The sequence below is a fragment of the Catharus ustulatus genome, chromosome 2 (genome assembly GCF_009819885.2).
Source record: "Catharus ustulatus isolate bCatUst1 chromosome 2, bCatUst1.pri.v2, whole genome shotgun sequence".
Classification (NCBI taxonomy): Eukaryota; Metazoa; Chordata; class Aves; order Passeriformes; family Turdidae; genus Catharus; species Catharus ustulatus.
The window spans coordinates 81,630,661-81,652,190 of NC_046222.1; the positions used below are offsets into that span (position 1 = coordinate 81,630,661).

The window sequence follows — 21,530 nt, forward strand, 5'->3', positions numbered from 1 at the left end:
AACAACAGCAGCAGCAGCAACACAACAACAACATAAAACAAAAAAAACCCCAGAATAACAAAAAAAACCCAAACCAAAAAACCCCACAAAAACTCCCCAGCAAAACACATCTAAAAAACCCCAATAAACAAACCTCCTATTTTTATGCTAAGAAAAGTATGTCCATTTTTTTTTTTTTTTACAAGCAGCGAACTAATGACCTGGCAATTCAACATTAGATGGAGATTTGATAAGAACAAGCACAAAATGAGAATCATACTTTAAAAAAAGAAAAAAAAAAGATTAAGCATACAGAAATCACTGTCTGAGTGTTTCCCTATGCCATTCCCAGGAAAGCAGATGAGCTTTTGTCCAAGTTATGAAATTCTGGAAATTGCAGCCAGTCATGGTCAGTATAAACATGGCAGGGCTTATGAGCAAGACTTCTAAAAGCTTTATTTTTACAAAATGAACTTGAACATCTTAGGCATACAAAGACTCCATTGGTCTTGACCAATTGAAAATGCTTTTTTTTTTTTTCTTTGTTTGCTTTATCTGTAGTCAGACCTGATCCTCCAATGCAGGAAAAAAGAGGAAGCAAAAATCTTGAAACAGAATATGAAGAGTAGCACAATATTTCCATTACTGTTTCTTTCTACAGAAATACAGGGAATATATGGACAGAGAGGAGAGAAGAACTAAAAGTGTGTTTTGAAAAAAGTTCATTGTTGTACAGCAAAATTTTCGTGATGAGGGTGGGTGGCTTGTATAGACTATTTATAAAGACATATTATTGGGAGAAAAAGGCAATGAGATAATGTAGAAGATGTGAGTGTTTCTGATGATTGTGAGTTTCTACAGTAAAGAGCTTAATGAATGAAGGAATAACCAGTGAATTAAAAGGAAGAAGCTTAATACATGTATAAGAAAACAATGCAGTAGGAATCTGAATGAGTTTGTAGCAGCCAAAGTGAGAAATAATTTTTATAGGAAAGCAAAACTAAGATTCTAAATAAATCAGAGAAAGAACAAATTACTATTCCTCCAAAAATGATAGTTCAGTAGAATTTAATTTGTCATAATACTCAGCATAATACAGCATCTTAAAAAAATTTAGACTCATGGCTGTTACTTACTAAGTACAGTGCCATGATGATTACTGTTAGTCCAGCTTATAGCCTGACAATTCTGAAAAATAAACAGAGCCAGAAAAAAAATAATAATAATAAGGACTTCAGATGCAGAGAGGAAAGAGAAGTGAATTTTTAAAACATTCTTGGATGCAATGGCACCAGAGGACATTATCATAATAAAAAACATAAACTACCACTTTGACTGGAACTGGGAAAGTAGGTATTTTCAATAAGGAAAAAAACCTGGATTTATTGAGGAAAGGGGGTTGCAGACATTATGGATGGGGTATTTTTTTATTTAATCAAACACACAGCACTGCTTTTAATGACACAATATTTCAGCTTTACTTGTCTTTCTGACATCTAATAAAAACTCACATTCTGTTACTGAAATAACCTTTATTGTTTCTTATTATGGTACCTCCCTTACCTGTTGAATAGTTGCAGTTTCATGTGACAGAGATGTAGAGGGTAAGGCAAACATTAGTTTACCACTATCTTTTATGTTTGACAGCAGCTGGCTCACCAGTCCCTGTATGTGTTGTTTATGGCTTAGATGGGTGACTTTGAGAATGGAAAGGAATTAATTTCTTGTGGCAAGAGGGTGTAGCAGACACGGGAAGCAATCCTTACAATATTTTGGTGGTCATGGGATATAATTTTTTTCCCAGGTTTATACGAAGTTTTACATCATGGTTCATTTGGACATGACTGGGACTTGTAGGTAGTGCTGCCAAGGTGTAACTGATAATAATAAAATGATCCTTTCTGAAGATGTATATGTGTGAGCTTTGAAAAAGTCTTGAAATGGCTAAAGGAAACCTCATGGCATAATTCATATATAACAGACTCTTGCAGAAGAAACAAATTAAGATAGGGTGAGAAGTCCGGGTTGAGGAATGACTAAATTTCAAATTAAAAGACTTCATTCAAGATCTGAAACATAAATTGAAATAATGTGAGGACAAACTCAAGACAGTGTTTATTCTAAGCATGTGCAAACCTCTTTTTGATGCTGTCTTCAAAATGATGCAGCAGCTAAATGTATTATACACTTGGGAAGCATAAAACTTAGGGTCTGGTTCTCCTCACTACATAATAAGAATGGTGAAAAGCAGCCTTAAAGTAGATATAAATTCCATTTAAGTCTTCTTTATGGCTCAGCAGTGGTAGAAAGGAGCCTCGATATAAATGAGAATCAGGTCCCCAGTATTTATTTAACCCTTGGGCTTTGTATATCATTTTATTTGTACCTTTAAGAGATTTGCGGGGGGATTTTTAATCAGGATTCGGTGCACAGAAAGCTAAATGTTTTCATTGCCTTACAAGTAACTTTAATCATACAGGCAGATCATTCTCTGTATTTCTCAAGAGGAAATGGTAGAATTTTCTGCCTTTGTACAAACCAAGCAAAATGTTTCTGATACCCTTAGATCAGTGTCAATTGGAAATTCACATTTCATGTAATAACAGACCATTTTAATTTCATGAGCTGAAGAATTGGTTTCCACGTTCAAATTTTACTGAAGAAAGCAATATTGTCAGAAGAACTGGCAGAGTGCTTCAAAAGATAAATCTACTAAATTAAATAAGAGGCTTTCATTACCTTTTACATTGCATTTCCATATAACATAAGCATTAATTAAATTCTTCATTGCATTCTCCTATTCAGCAGACCACTTGCTCAGTCTGACAAGAAATGCTGCCCAAGAATACCTGTGGCACCCAAACACACTCATTAAAATACACTTAAGCAGAAGGGAAGGAAGGAAAGAAAGGAGGAATGTTTTGGTGCACTTGGGCAAGTGGGATGTCTCTACAGAAATGCATAATTTCTGTTATTCTTGTTTTGACAACAAATGCATAATTTCTGTTTTGCAATTTTTGACAGCTCCAATGACTTGCAATGGGTCATCTTGCTAGGTATTTCTCCAGGCAATTTGAATACAAGCAGAAAGCAAGTAATTGTTTTTCAAATTTGAAGTATGCTTCAGTAAATGTGGAAGGCTTCTTCAGCGTGGGAGAACACTTTTGGTGTGAGGCAGTTTTGCTTCTTGAAGTATCAAAACAACTCTGCAAAGTGTGTCTCCTCTCCCCTGCAAGGAATACCCAGCTGTAGCAGAGTTGTCAATACAAATTCATGATGCTTCCTGCCAAGCTCTTTAAGTCAAGCCTTAAAGAGCTCCCTGGGTAGCCCACCAAAACTGAGGAGCCATCATGTACTTTTGGTTCTGACACATTTCTATCTGTATTCAAATATGTCTAATTCCTTCTTTTCTTGTGATTCCAGGGGAACATTTGAGAATCTGCCCTCAGGAATATACATGCTGCACCTCAGAAATGGAGGACAAGTTAAGCCAGCAGAGCAAACTGGAGTTTGAAAACTTAGTGGAGGAGACAAGTCACTTTGTACGCACGACTTTCGTATCCCGGCACAAGAAGTTTGATGGTAGGCTGGATATAACTTACTTATTTTCAAGGTTATGGGATTTAAAAGCCGTAATATCCATAATATCCATAATAAATTCCAATGTTCTTTTCTTTACAATTAGATATCACATTTGCAGTTGTCAGTTTGGCTAAGATAAGCGTTAATATACAGCTGGTATGCTTATCAGCCTTGTGAGTATTGCCTTTAATTACAATGACATCAAGAATCAGACTGTTAAGTGCCTGCAGGCTTGGCTAATGTTGAAAAACGATATTAGATATGCATAGAGAGGTTTATAATTTTTGTCTCCTAGTTTCAAATGCAAAATTTAGGTTTGTAATTATGTTCACTGTTGCAAGATGAACTGTGGATCTCCCATGATTTTTGTTATTGAAGAGCAGTATTTGTGTAGTCTGCCTTTTTATAGCCTTAAGGCTGTTGTTTTTTTCCTGCGTCATTTTCTTGTGATGTACAGAAGCTCTAAGAGGGCTTCTGGCTTCCAAACACTAAGGCCTCAAGTTGTGTTAGAGAGAGATTATCGTACAAACCATTTAAGCAGTATTGAACACATCAGTTCTACCTAGAAAGAGCAGAAAAGAAGAGTTTGAGGGTTTAATTTCCTTATGATCAGCCTTTATGAGATCTTTTCCAGATAAAACTACAGTGTCACAATTTACTAAATGTTTGTCTTTGATAATGAACATTAAGCTCCTTTTGTAGTTGTGTCCATATTTTCAAATTGTGGGTTTATCTAAATATGAAATCTGTATTTGTGTTGAAAGTATCACCCTGAGCATTTCTGCATATGTGTAAGTTGAAGAGGCTCTGGCATCAAGAGGTGTAAATCAGCATTGCAAAGAGGATTGCAGTGCTGCATGTAGATGGAAAGCCTGCAAGTTGGTGGGTAAAGCTGGCTAACCCCAGGTATTGGATCAGATGCACGCATTTAGGAGAATGGTGGAAGCGTTATCTCTGAAGTTGGAAGCTTGCTTTAAAAACTCTTCGGTCCCATTCGTAAAGAAGTGAAGATGACTCTAACTCCTTAGGGTAATTCTGTTTTATTATCCAAGGAAAGATTTTTCTTTTCTAATATTGATTCTTTCAATGTGACACAGAAGAAAAAATTAATTATAAAAAAAGGAATGGAAAAGGTGTAATATGAAGATGAGCTGGAGGAAAATCCCTAGCAGATCAGATGCTACTGTAATTTAGAGAATGTCCTTGGAAGGCAGGGATGACTGTGAAACTGCTCTGAATTGTAATGACTTCCTTTTTTAATGTGAAAGTGTAATTTTTTTATGTAGCAGATTTTAAAAAATTGTTTGTCTTCAAAGGATCTAAAAACAAAAATTCAGAAGTTGTGTGTAGTGTTACAAGATAAGTGTGCAAGCAGAACAGACATTTCAAACCATCTGTGGGCATGCACAGGACTGTTTTTTCCTGGAAGGAAACCAGAGTGATCACTGGTGTTCACTGACCATGCAGCACACTGAGAACACTGGGCTCATTGACCACAGAGCTCAGACAGCACTTTGATATTTCTTTGTCAACTTCAGGCCTTTCTGCATTGCACTGAATTTAAGGACATTATGGCTTTTTCAGTAATCTGAAGTTTTGTGTCTTAACACTGATGGTAAGGTATGGCTGAAAGTTCCTGATTGGGTGTAAATTCTCCACTCTGGGATCTGCTCCACAGAAACTTGGAATAAGAGACTAAGTTGTTTCTTCTATCTTATTATTCTTGTTTTAAAGGGAATTTGCAATGTGATATCTTATCAGAGAGCTTTTGAACTTTGTGTATGCTTTCAGGATTTCAGTGCTGTTCTAAAGCTATTCAAAATTTGTTTACTTGCATAGAAAAACTGTTTCTTTCCAGATGGGCAAAGACATTAATGGAAAAATATATTCACCTAATAGACTTTCAGTGTAAAATACAATGATGCTTTTCAATATAAAGCAATGTTAAGATTGATAGCAAGGATCCATATTTTAACTGCTCAACTGTAATCCATTGTTTTGTTGTTTTTAATTTGGTACTGTGATTGCACAGAGCAATTCTGATACATGATTCTGCCATTTAATGCTAGTTCACCACAAACAGAAAAACAGATACAGCCACTTTTGCACAGTATCTGTGTTTGTCAAGAAGCAATAGAAGAATATATGAATATCTAAGTAATGTTGAGATAGATATCAGTGTTGCTCCCTTGAGGAGTTAATTTCGACTATAGTTGCTGCCAAGTTGTTTTTTGTTCAGACATTCATATAATTTTAAGAACTCTTGAAAGGATATCAAAGGGATATATTGTATATTTTACAAGGATTTTTTAAATGCCATACTAGATGTCTCAGGATAATACTAAGTTTTGCAACATAAGACTTTTTAGAGGTATGTGAAGTCTTTTGAATTTTGATCTAACCTTCATAAGTATTGTCTTTCTTGATTTGTTTTCTGCCCTACAACCATACACTTAAGCATAGGTAGAATGATCTTATGATTTCCATTTTGCAAGGCAATTTGAAATCTGTTTTCCTTTTCAGGATTTTTTCCAGATTTCTATTTGTGATCAAATCTAAAAGGAAACTGCAACTTGAACAATGTTCAAGAAAGAATCTGCTGTAAATTTAACATTGTCTCTTTAGCCTCTGATGAGACATTTTTACACAGAATCACAGAATCTGAGCATGAATGACATGTGACAGGGTTGGCTTTGTCAACCCTCCTGCTCCAAGCAAGCTCATCTGTCACAGGTCACCCAGAATCATGTGCAGCCAAATTTTTAATATCTCCATGGATAGAGACTGCACAGTATCTTTGAGCAGCTTGTGCCAGTGTTTGACCATCCTTACAATGAAGTGTTTTCTTGTGTTCACATGGAATTTCCTGATTTATTTTTGTTTTGTTTTTTCTCAGTTTGTACCCATTACTATCACTGGACTATATATCCCCCACTAGACATTTATGCTCATTGATGAGATCTCCTGCACCTTCTCTTCTCTGGGCTGAATAGACTCACCTCTCTCTGCCTCTGCTTTTAGAATAGGTAGTCCAGTCCCCTCATCATTATTGCCCTTTGCTTGGATTTCACCAGTGTGTCTCTTGTAGTGGGGAGGGAAGACCTGGACCTAACTCTCCATGAGTGGCCTTATCAATTCTGAGCTGAGATGAAGATTTTCTTCCCTCAGCCTGCTAGCAATTTTCCTACATAATTTCTGTGTCAGTTTTATATTTCATTTTACCTGAAGTGCAGTACTTCCAAATCTCTCCTGGAAATAAATTTCTGTAATAATTAAAAGCAATAGCGGGTAAAGATTAAATTTGTAACAGACAACTTTAGAAATTACTAAGCGATTTGGAACCATCTATGATCAGAAAAATTATACCTTTCTTTTAACTGCCAATCAGTTCTTGCATCCTTTAGAATCTTTCATTTCTTATTCATCTGTACTCGACATTTCTGAAGGGTTGTCACTGTATTGGGATTTTTGTCTGCTCCATTCTTCTAAACTCATTTATTCCTCATAGTATATGAGGTTCAAAGATGTCTCGGAACCAAAGATCTGACAATATATTTTTTCATTCAGTTTCCATGTTCTAGACAAGTGGTGTGCATTAGCATAAGTCACTACACAACATAATGCCAGCTGCCAGTTGTTCCTTGGCTGAACCTTACGTGCAGATTTTTACACCTGTATTGCCACCATCTGCATACTTGCCATTGCACTGACGTAATGGATGGTCATTTCAAGCAAAATCAGTATCTGGAATTTCTGTAACAGGTGTGTGAGGATCCATAGAATCTTCTCCTAAGAATCTTGCCAGATAAATAAAGCCTTGAAATGAGAAAAATTTCTATGAAACAACAAGTGCACAACGGTCTTAGCAAACAGTGCAATATCTATTTCAGCAATGGGACACACATACACTTCCAAGCTAGGAAAAGAAACAAAAAGCCTTTCCAGCAAATAGGAAACACACAGGAAGTGAAGAATTCCAGCAGATACGAATTATTCTCTTACCTCAAGGCTTTGTAAGACTAACCCATATAAGCAGACACATAATGATCAGCTGTTTCCTATTCCTAACAACAGACAAGTAATCATGCTCCGCTTCTTGGACCTCCACCATATACCTCAAAGCAGCTTAAAATATATTATGCTCCCAGTGTAGCTGTAATAGTATCATCTTATTATCACCAATTCCCTTGCATAGTGACATTGCTGAGCAGCTGTTTCACACACAAGCCAATTTCTTTTAAGTATTGCTCCATCAGAGGCTGAAACCAGCCTGGCCGGAAGGTTTTGTCATGAATGTTAATGAGGAGACAACTAGCTGTTCAGTGACATTTTCTCACTAATCCTTTGAGTGAGTGTAGGGAAAAATATAACAAAGAGTTTTAATTTAAGCTAAATAGATCTGAACCTGATAAAAGACACACTGTCTCCTCATTCTCATCAAAAATTACACTGGCAGCCTTATCAGTGGTGTTAAAAATGAAGGAATGTCTAAGAATAGCTATCATGAACTTGAATGGATATGGATAGCCTTCAGCAGAATGTGTGAGGCATGATGCCTTTTAAGGAAAATAACCCAAATAGCCTAAGGACCAATCTGCAACTGCATTGATCTATCATACAGTGCCATCATTCCCCGAGCTCCTTCTTCTTGCTGTCTCAGAGAACAGTGATCCATACCCATTAGTGCTGCTCATATATATCTTACAGTCATTACCAGCAGTAGTGGTGCAAATTACAGGGCAGCAAAGAAAGTCTCAGAGATGATCTCCCCTAGTAATACTTACAAGAATAGCTATCATCCCAGAAACCCTGTATTCCCTTTTCTTGCACACTTTATGAAAGAACTCGGAGAAAAATAGCAGGTTTGAATCTTTCCTTGATACTAGAGCTGAAAACATAATGTGCTTTGTGAAGTCAGTTCCCAACAAAGTAAGAACTTTTCAAAGAGATGAACTATTATAGCTGGGTATAACTGTCTCATTAAACTTGACCAAAAAAAAAAAAAAAGTGTGAAAAGTGAAATAAGGGAGGTGCTTGATGTTGGAACGCACTGAAGTTCAGTTGCATGGCCAGTGTAAGTCTCCTGCCCTCTGCTCCCTTGTCCTCTTGCTGCCCAGCCTGCCAGACTACCTTGAGCTATAGTTCATGCCTATGGCTCACTGACGTCTGTGGATTTCTGCAGAACAGGGGAATATAGCAACACAGAAGGTCACTTGTACACTGGTAGTGTCGTGATCAGTGGGTAAAGGATGGACTTCCAGAAGGGTATTTTTTAATGCTTTGCTTTCCATGCATCCAAAGTGAGAGGGCGTGGTTTTCACGTGAGGATTTTTGGCTGTTTGGTTTCTGGAAGCAGGAAGTCATAAAGGGCTGCCTTTTCCACAGACCTGTTTTGGAAGCAGGAGGGTTTTCTGGGGTGTGGGAAAGTCAAATAAATATATACTTGTATTATTCTAGTGCTGCCGTGTAGGCTACACCATGCCAAAGCTGGATTACCCGATATTTTGGGGCTTCCTTCTGTTCAAGATGGTGGTGGTTTGTTTGTTTGTTTGTTTTAACTTTGTTTCTTCTACAGTATTTCAGCATTGCTTTGCAACATGTTTTGCATCAAATGCAAAATTCACTTCACAAGAGGTGGATTTTTAAAATCCACAACTGCTTGACTGTAACAGCGCAAGCAGGGCTAAAGATTACGTGTAATTCATCTACTGGTCTAACACTCTATATAACTTCTGTGTTTGACAAAATACAGACCTTAGAGTAAATAGAAGGCTTAAAGAAATGCAACATCTGTTGACTTGTAGCCTGTAAGGGCTTGCAAGCCTTCACTGGACATCTGACACAAGTTTCTAAGCATTAAAGGGATTCCTAATAATAGATGTCATACGTTAAATATTCCACACCTGATCAAAATCCTATCAGAGCTGATAATGGCCTAAGAGAAATCTCTATTGCGTGCAAACAAATTTTAGTGTCTAATCCTGTAAGATTTGCACTGACTTCACTGTTTATCAATTTCACATATTATGTCAAAATTCATGAGCTGCATTTAAATCAATTTTTTGTTTGTTTAATTAATGAAAAGAGGAGGGGTGGCAACCTACAAAACTTGTATAGGAATGATTTGCCTAGTAATGAGAACAGTTTCCAGCCAGGAATGCTAATTCCTGTAACCTGGCCAAGTCCAGTACTGAAAGGCAACTTTTTGAGACTGGATGTCTTCTGCACACTCCCTACAGTTGGAAATGCACTTGGTGCATTTGGATGGGCTCTGCTCTTCCTCAGTTTCCTTTGCTAAGTGCAGCTGGTCAGAGGAACAGCAATATTCTAACCAGCTGCATAAAATTTATGAAGTTGCAAAGCAAAGAACAAGCTGAGCTGGAATAGATGGGCATCACCCACTCTCAAATAGATGTCCTTAGAAAACATTGTTGTCCAGGTGTAGCCAAATCCAAACAGGCTTTGAGAGGGCAGGGGTATAGCGTTTTTCCCATGCAAAAGAAAACAGAATTTCCTTGTCTGACGATTAAATACCCATGATATAGAGTGTTCCTGTAGGTTCCCTCATTAGTCAATAGGGAATGAAGAGTGCAAGTCACATTAGTGTAAAGATTACACCTCAAACAGGTCTGGAAAAATCTTTCCCTGGAGTACATATTTCTCTATATGGGTTAGAAAGGGTATTTAGTTATGACATAGATGCCTATGTTTTGAATTTACTTATACATTTGTTCAGATAATTTTGACCCCAGGGAATAGAATAAAGGAGTGGAACATCTAAAACTTCTAAAAGCACTCTTCTGTGCTTTTTTTTACCTCTTTTGCAGAAAGTGTTTGTTTGTTTGTTTGTTTGTTTGTTTGTTTGTTTGTTTGGGGGGTTTTTGGTATTAGTTTTGTTTTTTTGTTTTGTTTTGGTTTTGGGTTTGTCTTTTGCTTTTTGAGTTTTTTTGGTTTTTTCTTTTCTAGTATTCTGTAGGACAAAAGACACTTAAAATACTGAGACAGGTGAGCACTATAGAGGTCATTCATTATCTTATGCTGGTTAAAAAAGCCCCACATCCTGTTGAATTCGAATGGCATATAATCTTCAGCAAAGCTCTGAACAGTGTATAGTTTTAGTATTTTATGATGAAAATTATTCTCTAAATCTCCAATCCTTTAAAATATCAATCCATAAGTAAAATTACTGATTTGCAAATACTAAGCCCCCTGCGATTAAAGATGTTTCAGATGCAGATGGACAAGAATAGAATGAATAGTGGACTCAGCCTCAAGTCCATAATATTGATGTCTTCTTGCAATTGTCAAATGGAGACTCTCTTAGCCCTACATGATTCTTACTCTAATGGTGGGTGCTTACCTGTCACACAGCAATGACAAAAAACATGCTGTGAGAATCAAAAGTAGCCACTGTACATAAAACCCAAGCTGTGAAAAAAGGGTATTCATACATATTGTCAGCACTTTGGATAATTGGAACTATGGCCTTATAATTTCTCATTTATTGTCCTCAATCCTCATTAAATGCAGAAGTACTGTTTTTTAGATTAATCTCTTGGCTGTAATAAACAGGCATTGTTATCTTTTTGCTGACCTTCTTTCCCTAATTCTTTTGCCTGTGTGTCCAAACAACTGGGAAATTAAAAGGAAACTTAGCGTCTCATGAAAAGGTTTCTATAATACTGAAAAATGATTTAATGAATCTCTGTCCCTGTTTCTCTGCTTACCTAGAAGACTTTTTAGAGTTCATTTTTAATTATAGTTTCCTTTTTTCCCCTTTTACCTTTGTTTTATGGTTTAAAAGAAAAAGATGGAAGTGGATCTTTTTCTGGGAGGAGTATCTGTGAGAACTGTCACTTTTTCTGGGAGAACTGTCACTTTCAGCAGTAAGATGGGGACAGAAGGGAGCTATATGCCTAGATGCCTGTGTGCCATAGGAATGCTTTTAGTGAGAACTTAAAAACAGGCATATGAAGGTCCACTTGTGCTAGACTCCATGTCAACTATGAAAATTGCATATATAAATCAGAGCTACCAGGATTTGGGAAGGAGATATGAAAGATGTGGCAAAGAGGTATTGCTTCTCAAGTCTTCCCTGCTTGCTTTACATTAGCTCTCATTCTGTACCAGCAGCTGAGAGGTAAAAATGAGCATGTGCTGCCCAGACTCTCAGGGTGTAATCTCTCTTTTCTGTGTGGGTGCTGGTAGAAAAGAGCAGCCATGGTTCTCTGTGTGGGCAGCCCCACTTGGGTGCTGGTGAGGGCTGACAAAGCTGGTTAGTGTAACACCACAGCCACCAGCGAGCTGGTGTTAAATGTGACACCAGCATAAGGAGTGCAGTTTCTGCTGGCCAGGCTGTCACAGGTAAAACAAACACAGATCACAAAGACACAAACCCCATTAGATTATCCATACTGCAGTGTTTCTTGCTTGTTTTACTGTACATGGACATATAGGTGTTGTTTCTGAAAACTTTGAACTCAAAACACTGCAGGGCACCTATATGATGGAAATTATTTCAGTTTTCCTAAATACCTTGAAACTCTAAACCGCAGTGATTCTCTGTAAGGGGTTTTTTGTGGATTACTTTTCTGAATATTTCTGATACACTTCCCACTCATTCTCTTCTTAAGATTTTTATAAAAATAGGAATCTTTATTTTCAACTTTCTCATCTTTTCAAAATTATACTTCTGAAATGGTTTTGCTTCATGTGTTTATTGTGTATGCACCACATGTTCACTCTGGGATACATATATATTGGTTTGTAAGCTTTATCATAAATAACATATTTCATTTTCTTCTAGTTGTATCCCATGTGCTTTATGCATTTAGAATGACACAGCCCTAAAATGACAAGTGTTTCAGCCATGCACAGGTCAGTTACCTGTCATTAACAGCAGATTTTGGAATGACAAAGCATAGAGCAGGAGATGAACTGGCAAAGGGTGGTGGGGAGGGGGACAGAGAGAGAGAAGATCAAAAATACTGTGTCATGAGCTATCTGTTAAACTATAATAATGTAAAGAACAGTATATGGCTTACAGGAACAATCTGAGAGGGGTAACAATGCAGCTTCTGTGCAAGAGTCTTCACACTGGTGGAGAGACAGATGGTGGACACCACTGCTGCTTGAAGTCTGCTTTGAATCCTTACCAAGACTCTTAATAAAAAGAAAACCAAACCTTAAGACCTGAGATACATCTTCTTTAATGTATGGCAGGTTCTTAATTTAGCATTCCTGGGTGAAATTATTTACTGTAAATTGATAATTCTTTTGTGTAATTATGGGAGCATCCAGAAGCCATTTACTATTCCTGGGTTGGGAAATTCATCAACTCACAGCTAAAAGTCTGTCCTTGCTCTTGAAGAGCTATAGTCATAGTGAAAACATTAGACATATGTAAAGCAGGACGGGGGTGAGAGATAACTCATTTCAGAAATGTAGGACATCTTCAGTCAATGAAATCTCAGCAAGATCATGTACAGGAAAAGGCAACAGCAGGTACTTGTTGAATGCTAATATCAGTGAGTGGGTACAACGTATGTGAATTAATTTTTACCCTGATAAGAGCAACTGGTTTGCACAGGTGCTAAAACTGTGCTGAGGAAATCAATTCTGTTGTTATCTTCTTTTTCCTTCTTCTGACATTGAAGCAGTTTCACAGGGATATGCAGCTTAAGGAAAGCATAACAAGTTTATACAAGCTTGTATAAAAGTTGAACCAAAATTTGGTAGGTGGAGGACGAGGTAATTTCTGTTTGATGTGAACTAGTTTTTGGAGCATTAAAATCACTTAAGGGGAAAAATGCAACAAACTTTCAAAGCATAACGTAAAATGAATGCATGTGAGAGTATGCAGACTAAGAAGTCTAGCTATTGAGACTGAACAATCTGGGTTGTTTAATTTTCAAAAGCTGGAAAAATTCTTAAGGAAAGCACCTTTTTCAATCACCACAAAGCAAGAAGCAAGATTTGGAGCTGAAATATGTATTTCATGTCAACAAAATACTATACAAATTTAGTTTTGAATTTCATTAAAATCAGGTATTTTGAAAAATTTCAAATTAAAGCTAAAGGTTATTTTCAGCTGAAAAACCAAATGTTGCAATTTAAAATGAAGAAAGAAATTATTATCAAATCTTTTCAAATGACATATTTTGTGGTACAGTGAAGTTCTGTGAATTTGTGAAAAACATCAGCACTGCATTTTTAATTTTTACAAGTTTCTGATGTTAACACTTGGTCAACTTTACAAGAAAATCTGAAACACTCCCAAGAACAGTGTTTTTTTCAGTATCCACTGCTGCATATATAACTTTCCTGGCATTCCTACAAGTAAATAACAAATTAATTTAATCTCTCATTAAGTAACTTACAGGGGGAACCTTGCCTCACCTTCTAGATTGTATAATGAAGTTTCAGTACAGGCCATGAGCTGAAGATGCTTTTAGGCTATGAGGAATGGATCCCAGAGCCTCAGACATCTCAGGATCATTTTTGAGCTCTACCCAAATCCAGCCTGCTGGGATCTGCTGCCTAGTGAGCTACAGCTAGTGGAGAGCTACAGCTTTGAAATTACTCTGCTTCTTAATTCAATCCCCAGAGACATCTTTTTCCTACATGTAGTCAATATTTGGAATCCAGCTTCCTCTTTTCACACCAAAGCATACATGATACGACATTTTAAAAGGCCACTGTGTACTTGCAAGCATATTGGTATTCAGCTTCCAAAAGCTGTGATTTATTTATTCACACATTGAATTTTAAGTCTAAATAAAGGTACAGAGGCTGAACCATTCTAGTCTAACTGTATATCAATGAGAAGTTAAATATCAAGTGCACATTAAGGAAATTTAAATTAAGAATTTATACATCTTAAATTAGAAATTACCCTACAACAGGCTTTTCTCCCCACCATATTTGTAACATCACCTTCCTCAAGCAAATATGGGTATATCTTTAATATTTATAGTATATCTTTATGCATATATGCATACAAGTATATCTTTAATATTTGTAGCAGATTCAGTGTCATATAATCTCCTTACAGATGGGATCACTGGAACAGGACCTGTCTGCCTACCCTTGTAAAACAGCTTCTTTTTATGCCAAAACAAAATATGATGAAAACAAGAGTTTGGAAAATGAAAGAGAACTAGAAAGAAGTTTCCAAATGGCTCATCAGCAATGTTTCTGGTGGAGGGAAGGAAGGTACTACTGGTCTCAGGAATCTGAGTATACCTGAATTATCTTTTTCTTCAATTTTACATAATTCTTTGAAAAGGAAGAAATATAATTGTTTGTTCAAAATAATAATCAACCAGTTCTAACAACAGAGCCAGTGAGACAGTACTATACATACCAGGATAATATCATGCTCAACTGTTCAAAGGGAACCCTAAAAGCATAGTGATTTATTTGGATTTTCTGGCATCTTACATTCTTACATTCTCTTCCTTAACGTGACTGGCTTTTTGAACTGCTTTCTTTCATATGCATGGAAATCCACGTCTACATAAAACTGGAGAAATCCATGTTCTGTTCTTAGCCCAAGGATAAGCTTGTGCTGGGCCTAAAGTATACACGAGCTTAATGCTAGGACTTTGCGTAGGGATCAACTGCATTTTTCAGCTAACGCATAAAGTAAAATGCAACAAGCCAAAGCAATGTTGTGCCCACCATTTACAAAAAAAGCCCTTTGAAATGAAACTCCTTATCCTCACCTTCACCTGGGCTATGCTTGTGATTTATGTAGCTGTGTTGCTGCAAGATGGTTTTCTCAAGTGTGATCTAGTTTTCTGCTTACGCATCAGTAAGTTACTTGTTGAAACTTTATCACTGTTGTAGTGCTGTGCCTAGGAGGAAGTGCTTTTGTTCATCTGCTCCTAAAGAGTGCATGGAAGAAGAGTGATGCAGAAGAGGAAGGAAAGTTCAGAGGTGAGAAAAGGACAGATGAGACCTGACTATAATTTTATGGTGGCCTTAGTCCCATGAAAGGATGGGTAAATGCTGAAACTTGAAGGCCACATCAGCAAAGGTCTCTCACTGGGCAATCCACAGGGCTTTATTGCCCCTGCAGCCTGGGGATTTGTTTGTTTAAAGTGTTAGGATCTGGTGAATTGTCTAAAGATATGAACAAGAGTAGGCTGCTGTTGCCTGAGGAGTGTTTACCAGCAGGGAGTTGTAGTTGTTATGGAATATTATCTAGGACACAAATCTGCCCTCCTCCTGGCACCTGCTTTTCCTCTTCAACTCAGAAGAGACTGCAGAATGCAAGTATCTGTAATTAGGCCTTCAAATGCACAGCTTGAAAGGAAGCAATCGTAGCACAGCATAAAGACAATAGCACTTCTCTGTTTTGACTAAAGTTTCTAAATGTCTTAATCTCCTTAATTTGCATCTCTAATGATGCTTTTTGCAAATTCCCTAAACAGAAACTGTATTAATATGCAGACTGACAATGCCCTTATTGATACTCTGTATTGTATTTACTTATTTTTGCTATTGTAAGTATAGCCAGGAAAGCTATAATCCATATTTAATTTTGGAATAGCAGTGATGTGAGAGACTTTTAATTTAATCTCTGGAATAAAAACATATTCAACATAAGGCGGGGAAAGGACAGAACCAGTGACATTTTACAGGGATGATCTGTGCATCCCTAGTGCAGAGGTATAGTTGTGCAAAACAAGGTATCCCTGGACAGGGGATTTGCAGTTCTCAAATTAAGATTCAGGTGAGTTTGTGCAGTGCTGCTAATTTTACATAAGGAGATAAATATTCATCTTTCATTTTAACTGTTGCATCATTTCTAGACTTACAGGTGGTAAGATAATTTTCTGATAGCTAAGGACTCCATAGATAAAAAGGGAAAACAAGTCACTTGTAACAAGTACGTTTTTAGACCAAAATATCAGAAGTAATTTGAAATAACAAACTTCCAATGAAAAAGGAAAAGTCAAAATTATTTTTGCTTGCAAAGATTTATAAGAATACTGCTTGAAGTTACTCTTGTTTGATCCTATGACCTTTGTTTTCCTTGCCTAAAATTTGTGTCGAGTTTTTGAAAATTCTATTTAACATCTCCTTTTGCTACTCAGACCTGATATTGTCCCTACTTGAAATTTCCTTCATTAACGTGACAAACATGTGCACTCTGGTTATGGTTAAATTCCTGTTGTTCAAAACTAGTAGATGCTGAAGCTTGGGGTCAACCACAAGGCCACATTACTGTGATGGTCATGTGTACCACCAGTCGGCTTTAAACCAACTAAACTGGCTTAGCCTGTGAAATTGGCAAAAATGCTCTGTGGCTCCTTCAGATAAAAGAAAGGGCTGGAAGAGATAAAGAGACAATGGTGAAAATTGAGTGGACTGTCCGTGTAGTATGGCAAGTAATTCTTGGAGATGAAAACAAAACACTTTCAAGGGAGCAACAAAATTAGGAGGTGGAAATTTTGAGAAGGGGGGAGTCCTTCTCACAATAATAAGTAGGAACTTCTGTTTAGCTGTGGCATAGAAACATCAAAGTTCTAATGCAGATTTCAATCTCGTAGGAAAGGGTCAGACACTGCTCCCACCAATCCATTAGCACTTAGTCTGTTTAAAAGACTTCATTAGAGTACCCAGAAAAATAGCACACTATCAAATTCTCTGATAGACCATCTGGGAACAAGTGCAGCAAGTTCTGCAACAGTGAAAAGGTTTCTTCTCAGCTTCTGTTTGCAAAACATGTGTGAGTTAATGGAGTATCACATTCACATGGTGCTGGGGCATTGACCTGGAGTCTCTTCGGGAAATAGATCTAGGTTTTAAGTACAGTAATTTCACAATTACAAGCCGCACTGAGTATAAGCTGCATCTCTGGGTGTCGGCAACATTTCGTTTTTTGTCCATACACAAGCCTCACCTGATTGTAGGCCGCTCTGTCGTTTGCAGCAAGGACCTGCGTGCAACAAAGTTGCCAAATAGTAACAGAATCGTGGGATTGCGGGGTTTACTGGCTCGGCTTGGACCGTGCGGGCTTGGACCCCTCGGGGCTGCCGACGGGGCCAGGTGGCCCAGCTTGGTGCTGCCACTTGACGGGGTCACTTGGGGCCGGCTGCCGCTGCCACTGGGCTTGCTCGCCCAGGCCCAGTGCTGCCCTCCGGTGGCAGGTGGGGATGGAGCCCACCGGCACCCGCGGCAGGAGGAAAAGGGGACCCTCCGGTCCTGTGGTAGCAGGAGGGGAAGGAGCCTGCCTGCTCCTGCGGCGGCAGGCAAGGGCGGGAGCCCCCCACCTCCCCACTGGGCCGCGGGGATGGCAGCGCGGAGCCCCCCGCCTCTCCCCCAGGCTGCACTGCCTGAAGGAGGGAGCCCCCCACCTCCCTCCCCCACCCCGCGCTGCCGGCATGGAGCCCACCTGCACCCGCCGTGCAACAGAGTAACCAATTTGTAACAATCGCGCAATCCCGGATTATACTGGCAGATGCTCAGCTCGGCACCTCAGCTGCATTTCCGGGGTTGGAAATTTCAGAAAATTTTTCACATATTAGCCGCTTCTGAGTGTGAGCTGCATTTTCTGGGTGGGAGCAAAATTTTAGTCAAAATGGTGAGGCTTATAATAGTGAAATTACTGTAGATGTGCTGTGCTTTATAATGGGAACAGCCCACATTTTCTTATGTGGCAATTGTGTTATTTGTTATAATATTTGGCATGTTTTATGTTACTATGCTCTTTCTTCTTCGAGGGCAGTTCTCTTTCAAATAAGTCTCATTTCTCTTAGTTTGATGACTTATGTACCAAGTAAACTAGGGCCAGGGCAGCTCAAGTAATGATGCCAGTTTGTGTGACATGGGGAAAGAAAATAATCTGATTTGTTTCCAAAGAGTTCAGTGTCATTTGGGAAGGAATTTAGAGATTAGTTTAGAAATGTCTAGACTGTAGAGCACTTCCAAGGTCATATTCCTTGTGAAAGCATACTTCTGAGATTAGTTATACAGATAGTGAAGGAATAATTATTTCTGATGCTGTTGTAAATCTATCTGTAATATTTCAACTGTTGAGTATAGAACATGCTTATGGATTGTCAAGATTTCCTGTTAATGCCTCCATCTCTTCTTTGGTGAGATATGAAGAAAGGCTGAAAACAGGTTCAGCAATTACAATTCAGTAGCTAAATAAACATTGTCTGAAAATTACTATCCCCTACCTAACCACTATCAAAAAAGACCATTATTAATTGTATATCCATTTTCTGAACAACAGGGGTTCCTTTCAACTCTGCATTGACTTCAACCTTCCTGAAATCAGACTCAAAACACTTTGCTGAAAAGAAAACGTGTAATCAGATTTTGCAGAGCTGTGTTGCATTGTCATATTTTAACCAAATACGTAATTCTCTTTAGTCACATAGAAACACTTCATACAGATTATTCACAGAAGGATGAATATGCAAAAGATCATTTTCCCAGAATGATGGAGATGGAAATCATAGGTGTTAAATGAGAATGTAAATTACAGAATTCTAAATCTTTGAACCAAGGAGATGCTAACTTTCAAACAGTTAAACCCACCCAAATCTTGGCAGTTCTTTCATGCATAAAAGTATCTCAGACATATTTTTTCACTCCATTTGTTTTCATTATACTATTTATATTTTCTTTTAGTTTTTGAAAGTAATAAAAATTAAGATTAGTTACTTAAAGTCTTCTTACTTTCTGTGAAATGGAAAAAAAAAATCTTATAATGTTCATGTAATTATTGAGGTGATAGAGAAACTGAGGTACCTAAAGGCAATCTGGCTTGCCTGATGTCACAAAATTTGGTAGTGACAAAATTGCAAATGGAACGAAGTCTGGTTTTCACCTGCATTTTCTCAGGCTTTATATATAGCCCAAGTTTCTTGATGTTAATACCATAAAATTTTTAGAGAACGACATAGTTTTTTTCTTAATTTACTGTAAGCAAATATTCTTTTTCTTCTCTCATAAGTTTGAACTTCTTTCATAGGCTCTCATAAATTTGAATTTTCTTTCTTTTATTACTTTTCAGTAAATTCCTTTTAGTTCAGATTTTTGCTGTAGAAATGTCCAGACCTATATACAATATTCAGTGACTGCACCATGTTGCCGTAAGAAAGGTTTCTCATGTACAGTATCTTTTACTTTATGAAATTAAAATGATTTTTTTCCATGCAGCAGCAGTGTTGCATCTTCACATTTCATTTAGGTAATTTTCCCACAGGTATTCCTGTTTAATTTTTTCTCACTAGTCTTTAATGCATTTGCTTGCATTTTTCCAGATAGAACCTACTTCACTAGTGACTGCCAGTTTTTATTTTCAGTTTGTACAGGCTTTTTGTTTTCCCTCTATATAAGTTGTTGTAACACCTCCCATTTTGAAATAATCTACGAATTTTTGTGCTGCTTAGTCCCTCATCCAGGTGATTATTAGATGATTCATCTGCAAAAAACCAAAAAAAACCAAAAACCACAAACCCGTTTTTTATCTGACACAAGCTCTTTGGGATATACTAGTAATATCTCTAATTAGGTTGCTGAAATTCTGCCATAACCTCCTCTCATCACTGATCTTTCAAAACAACACTGCTCTCATATCAAATTTCTGCTTTGCAACTTCATGATAGCTTCCCACAGCTGAAGTGGATCATTGAACCCCAGTTATTTATCAGACAAAGCAAGCTTTTTTTTTCAGATGTTACTATATTGCAGTAGACTTGCAGCCTTTTTGGATTCAGTTCTCATGAAAACATTTAAGATTGTGTGTCACTAGAAATGTTTCCATGAGTACCATTACTGACCACTCTATTTATTAAAGTTATTAAAGTGCCTAGTATATCTCTCAAACAGTAAAAAACTACTTAAGCTTGATTCCCTCGAACTTTCTCCAAAATACACAAATAAATGCATTATTTCACTAGGACTGGCTGGGTTTCGATTTTAGCCGGTGAATTCTGCCCAAGGCACCAAGACACCATTCTGTAGTGAGCCAACTGTAAATTAGGAATATTGAAGTTAAGCATATTTTTCAGCACTTCTTCTCTACTAGGCAGAACTTCCTGACTACAACTTCTGTAAGTTAGGACTCCAAATACAGTTTCTCTTTTAGAAATTTTGCTCAGTTGACAAATTCTTTATGTTTACCATATTACTACATAGAACTGAAAAACCAATGTTATATCTAACAACAGTGTAAAGTTCAGATCAGTGGTACCTAATTATTACTCCTAAGACTGTCTTTTTCATAAAAGCAAGAGACAGCTGCCTTTTAAGCTGGAGAGAGATTTTTTTGCTGCTCTCTTCTGGTAGGTGCATGATTTCCAAGATCCAGCTTTGCCCATAAATTTCATAGGTGGAAGGAGGGTATCGCGTATCAACACATGCACTTAGTGAAGAGTAGATTCTGGTATTTATTCTTTCTCCCTCCTCTCTAACTATGACATGTTACTTGTCCTCTAGGAATATGTTCCTATACTACAGGTACTGAAAAATGACAGCTGTGGCTAAAAAATGTTTTTTTGAGTGGTAAGAATACCATCTGAAAGAATTAAGTATTACATTCATTTTTTTCTTGATATGATATAAATAGCTGTGATTGCATACTCAGGAAGTCCACATACCTATACAAAACAAACAGACAAAGCAGGGAACAAAAATATTTACAGAAAGAAAGAATAGAAAAGAAAAAACCAACCATTTCATCTCCTTAGGACCACAAATGAGTCCAAAGGCTAAAGCATAGGTATACTAAGCAAAGCATAGGTGACCTAGTCCTGTGGTCAGAAACGTTTAAGAAAAATAAATGCAATCATAAATATGGAAAAAATACATGTAATCTATGTCTTCAACAGATGAAGATGGTAGGAAATTTGTTTGAAGATTGTATGAATACACCTAAACGTCTATTCCTTCAGCTGACACCATAAAATACATGTTATTAGTTTGCTGGCTGGCCTAGCACCTGC

General features: G+C 37.4%; 1 protein-coding gene across 1 annotated transcript in view; it reads left to right on the plus strand.

The window, feature by feature from the left end:
• The window catches only part of GPC6 (glypican 6), a 753,126-nt gene that overhangs the window by 222,418 nt on the left and 509,178 nt on the right, over positions 1 to 21,530 (plus strand). The window contains exon 2 of the mRNA XM_042778993.1: positions 3,403 to 3,561. Within this exon, the coding sequence (XP_042634927.1) occupies positions 3,403 to 3,561 (159 nt within the window). The remainder of the gene's footprint in view (positions 1 to 3,402; positions 3,562 to 21,530) is intronic.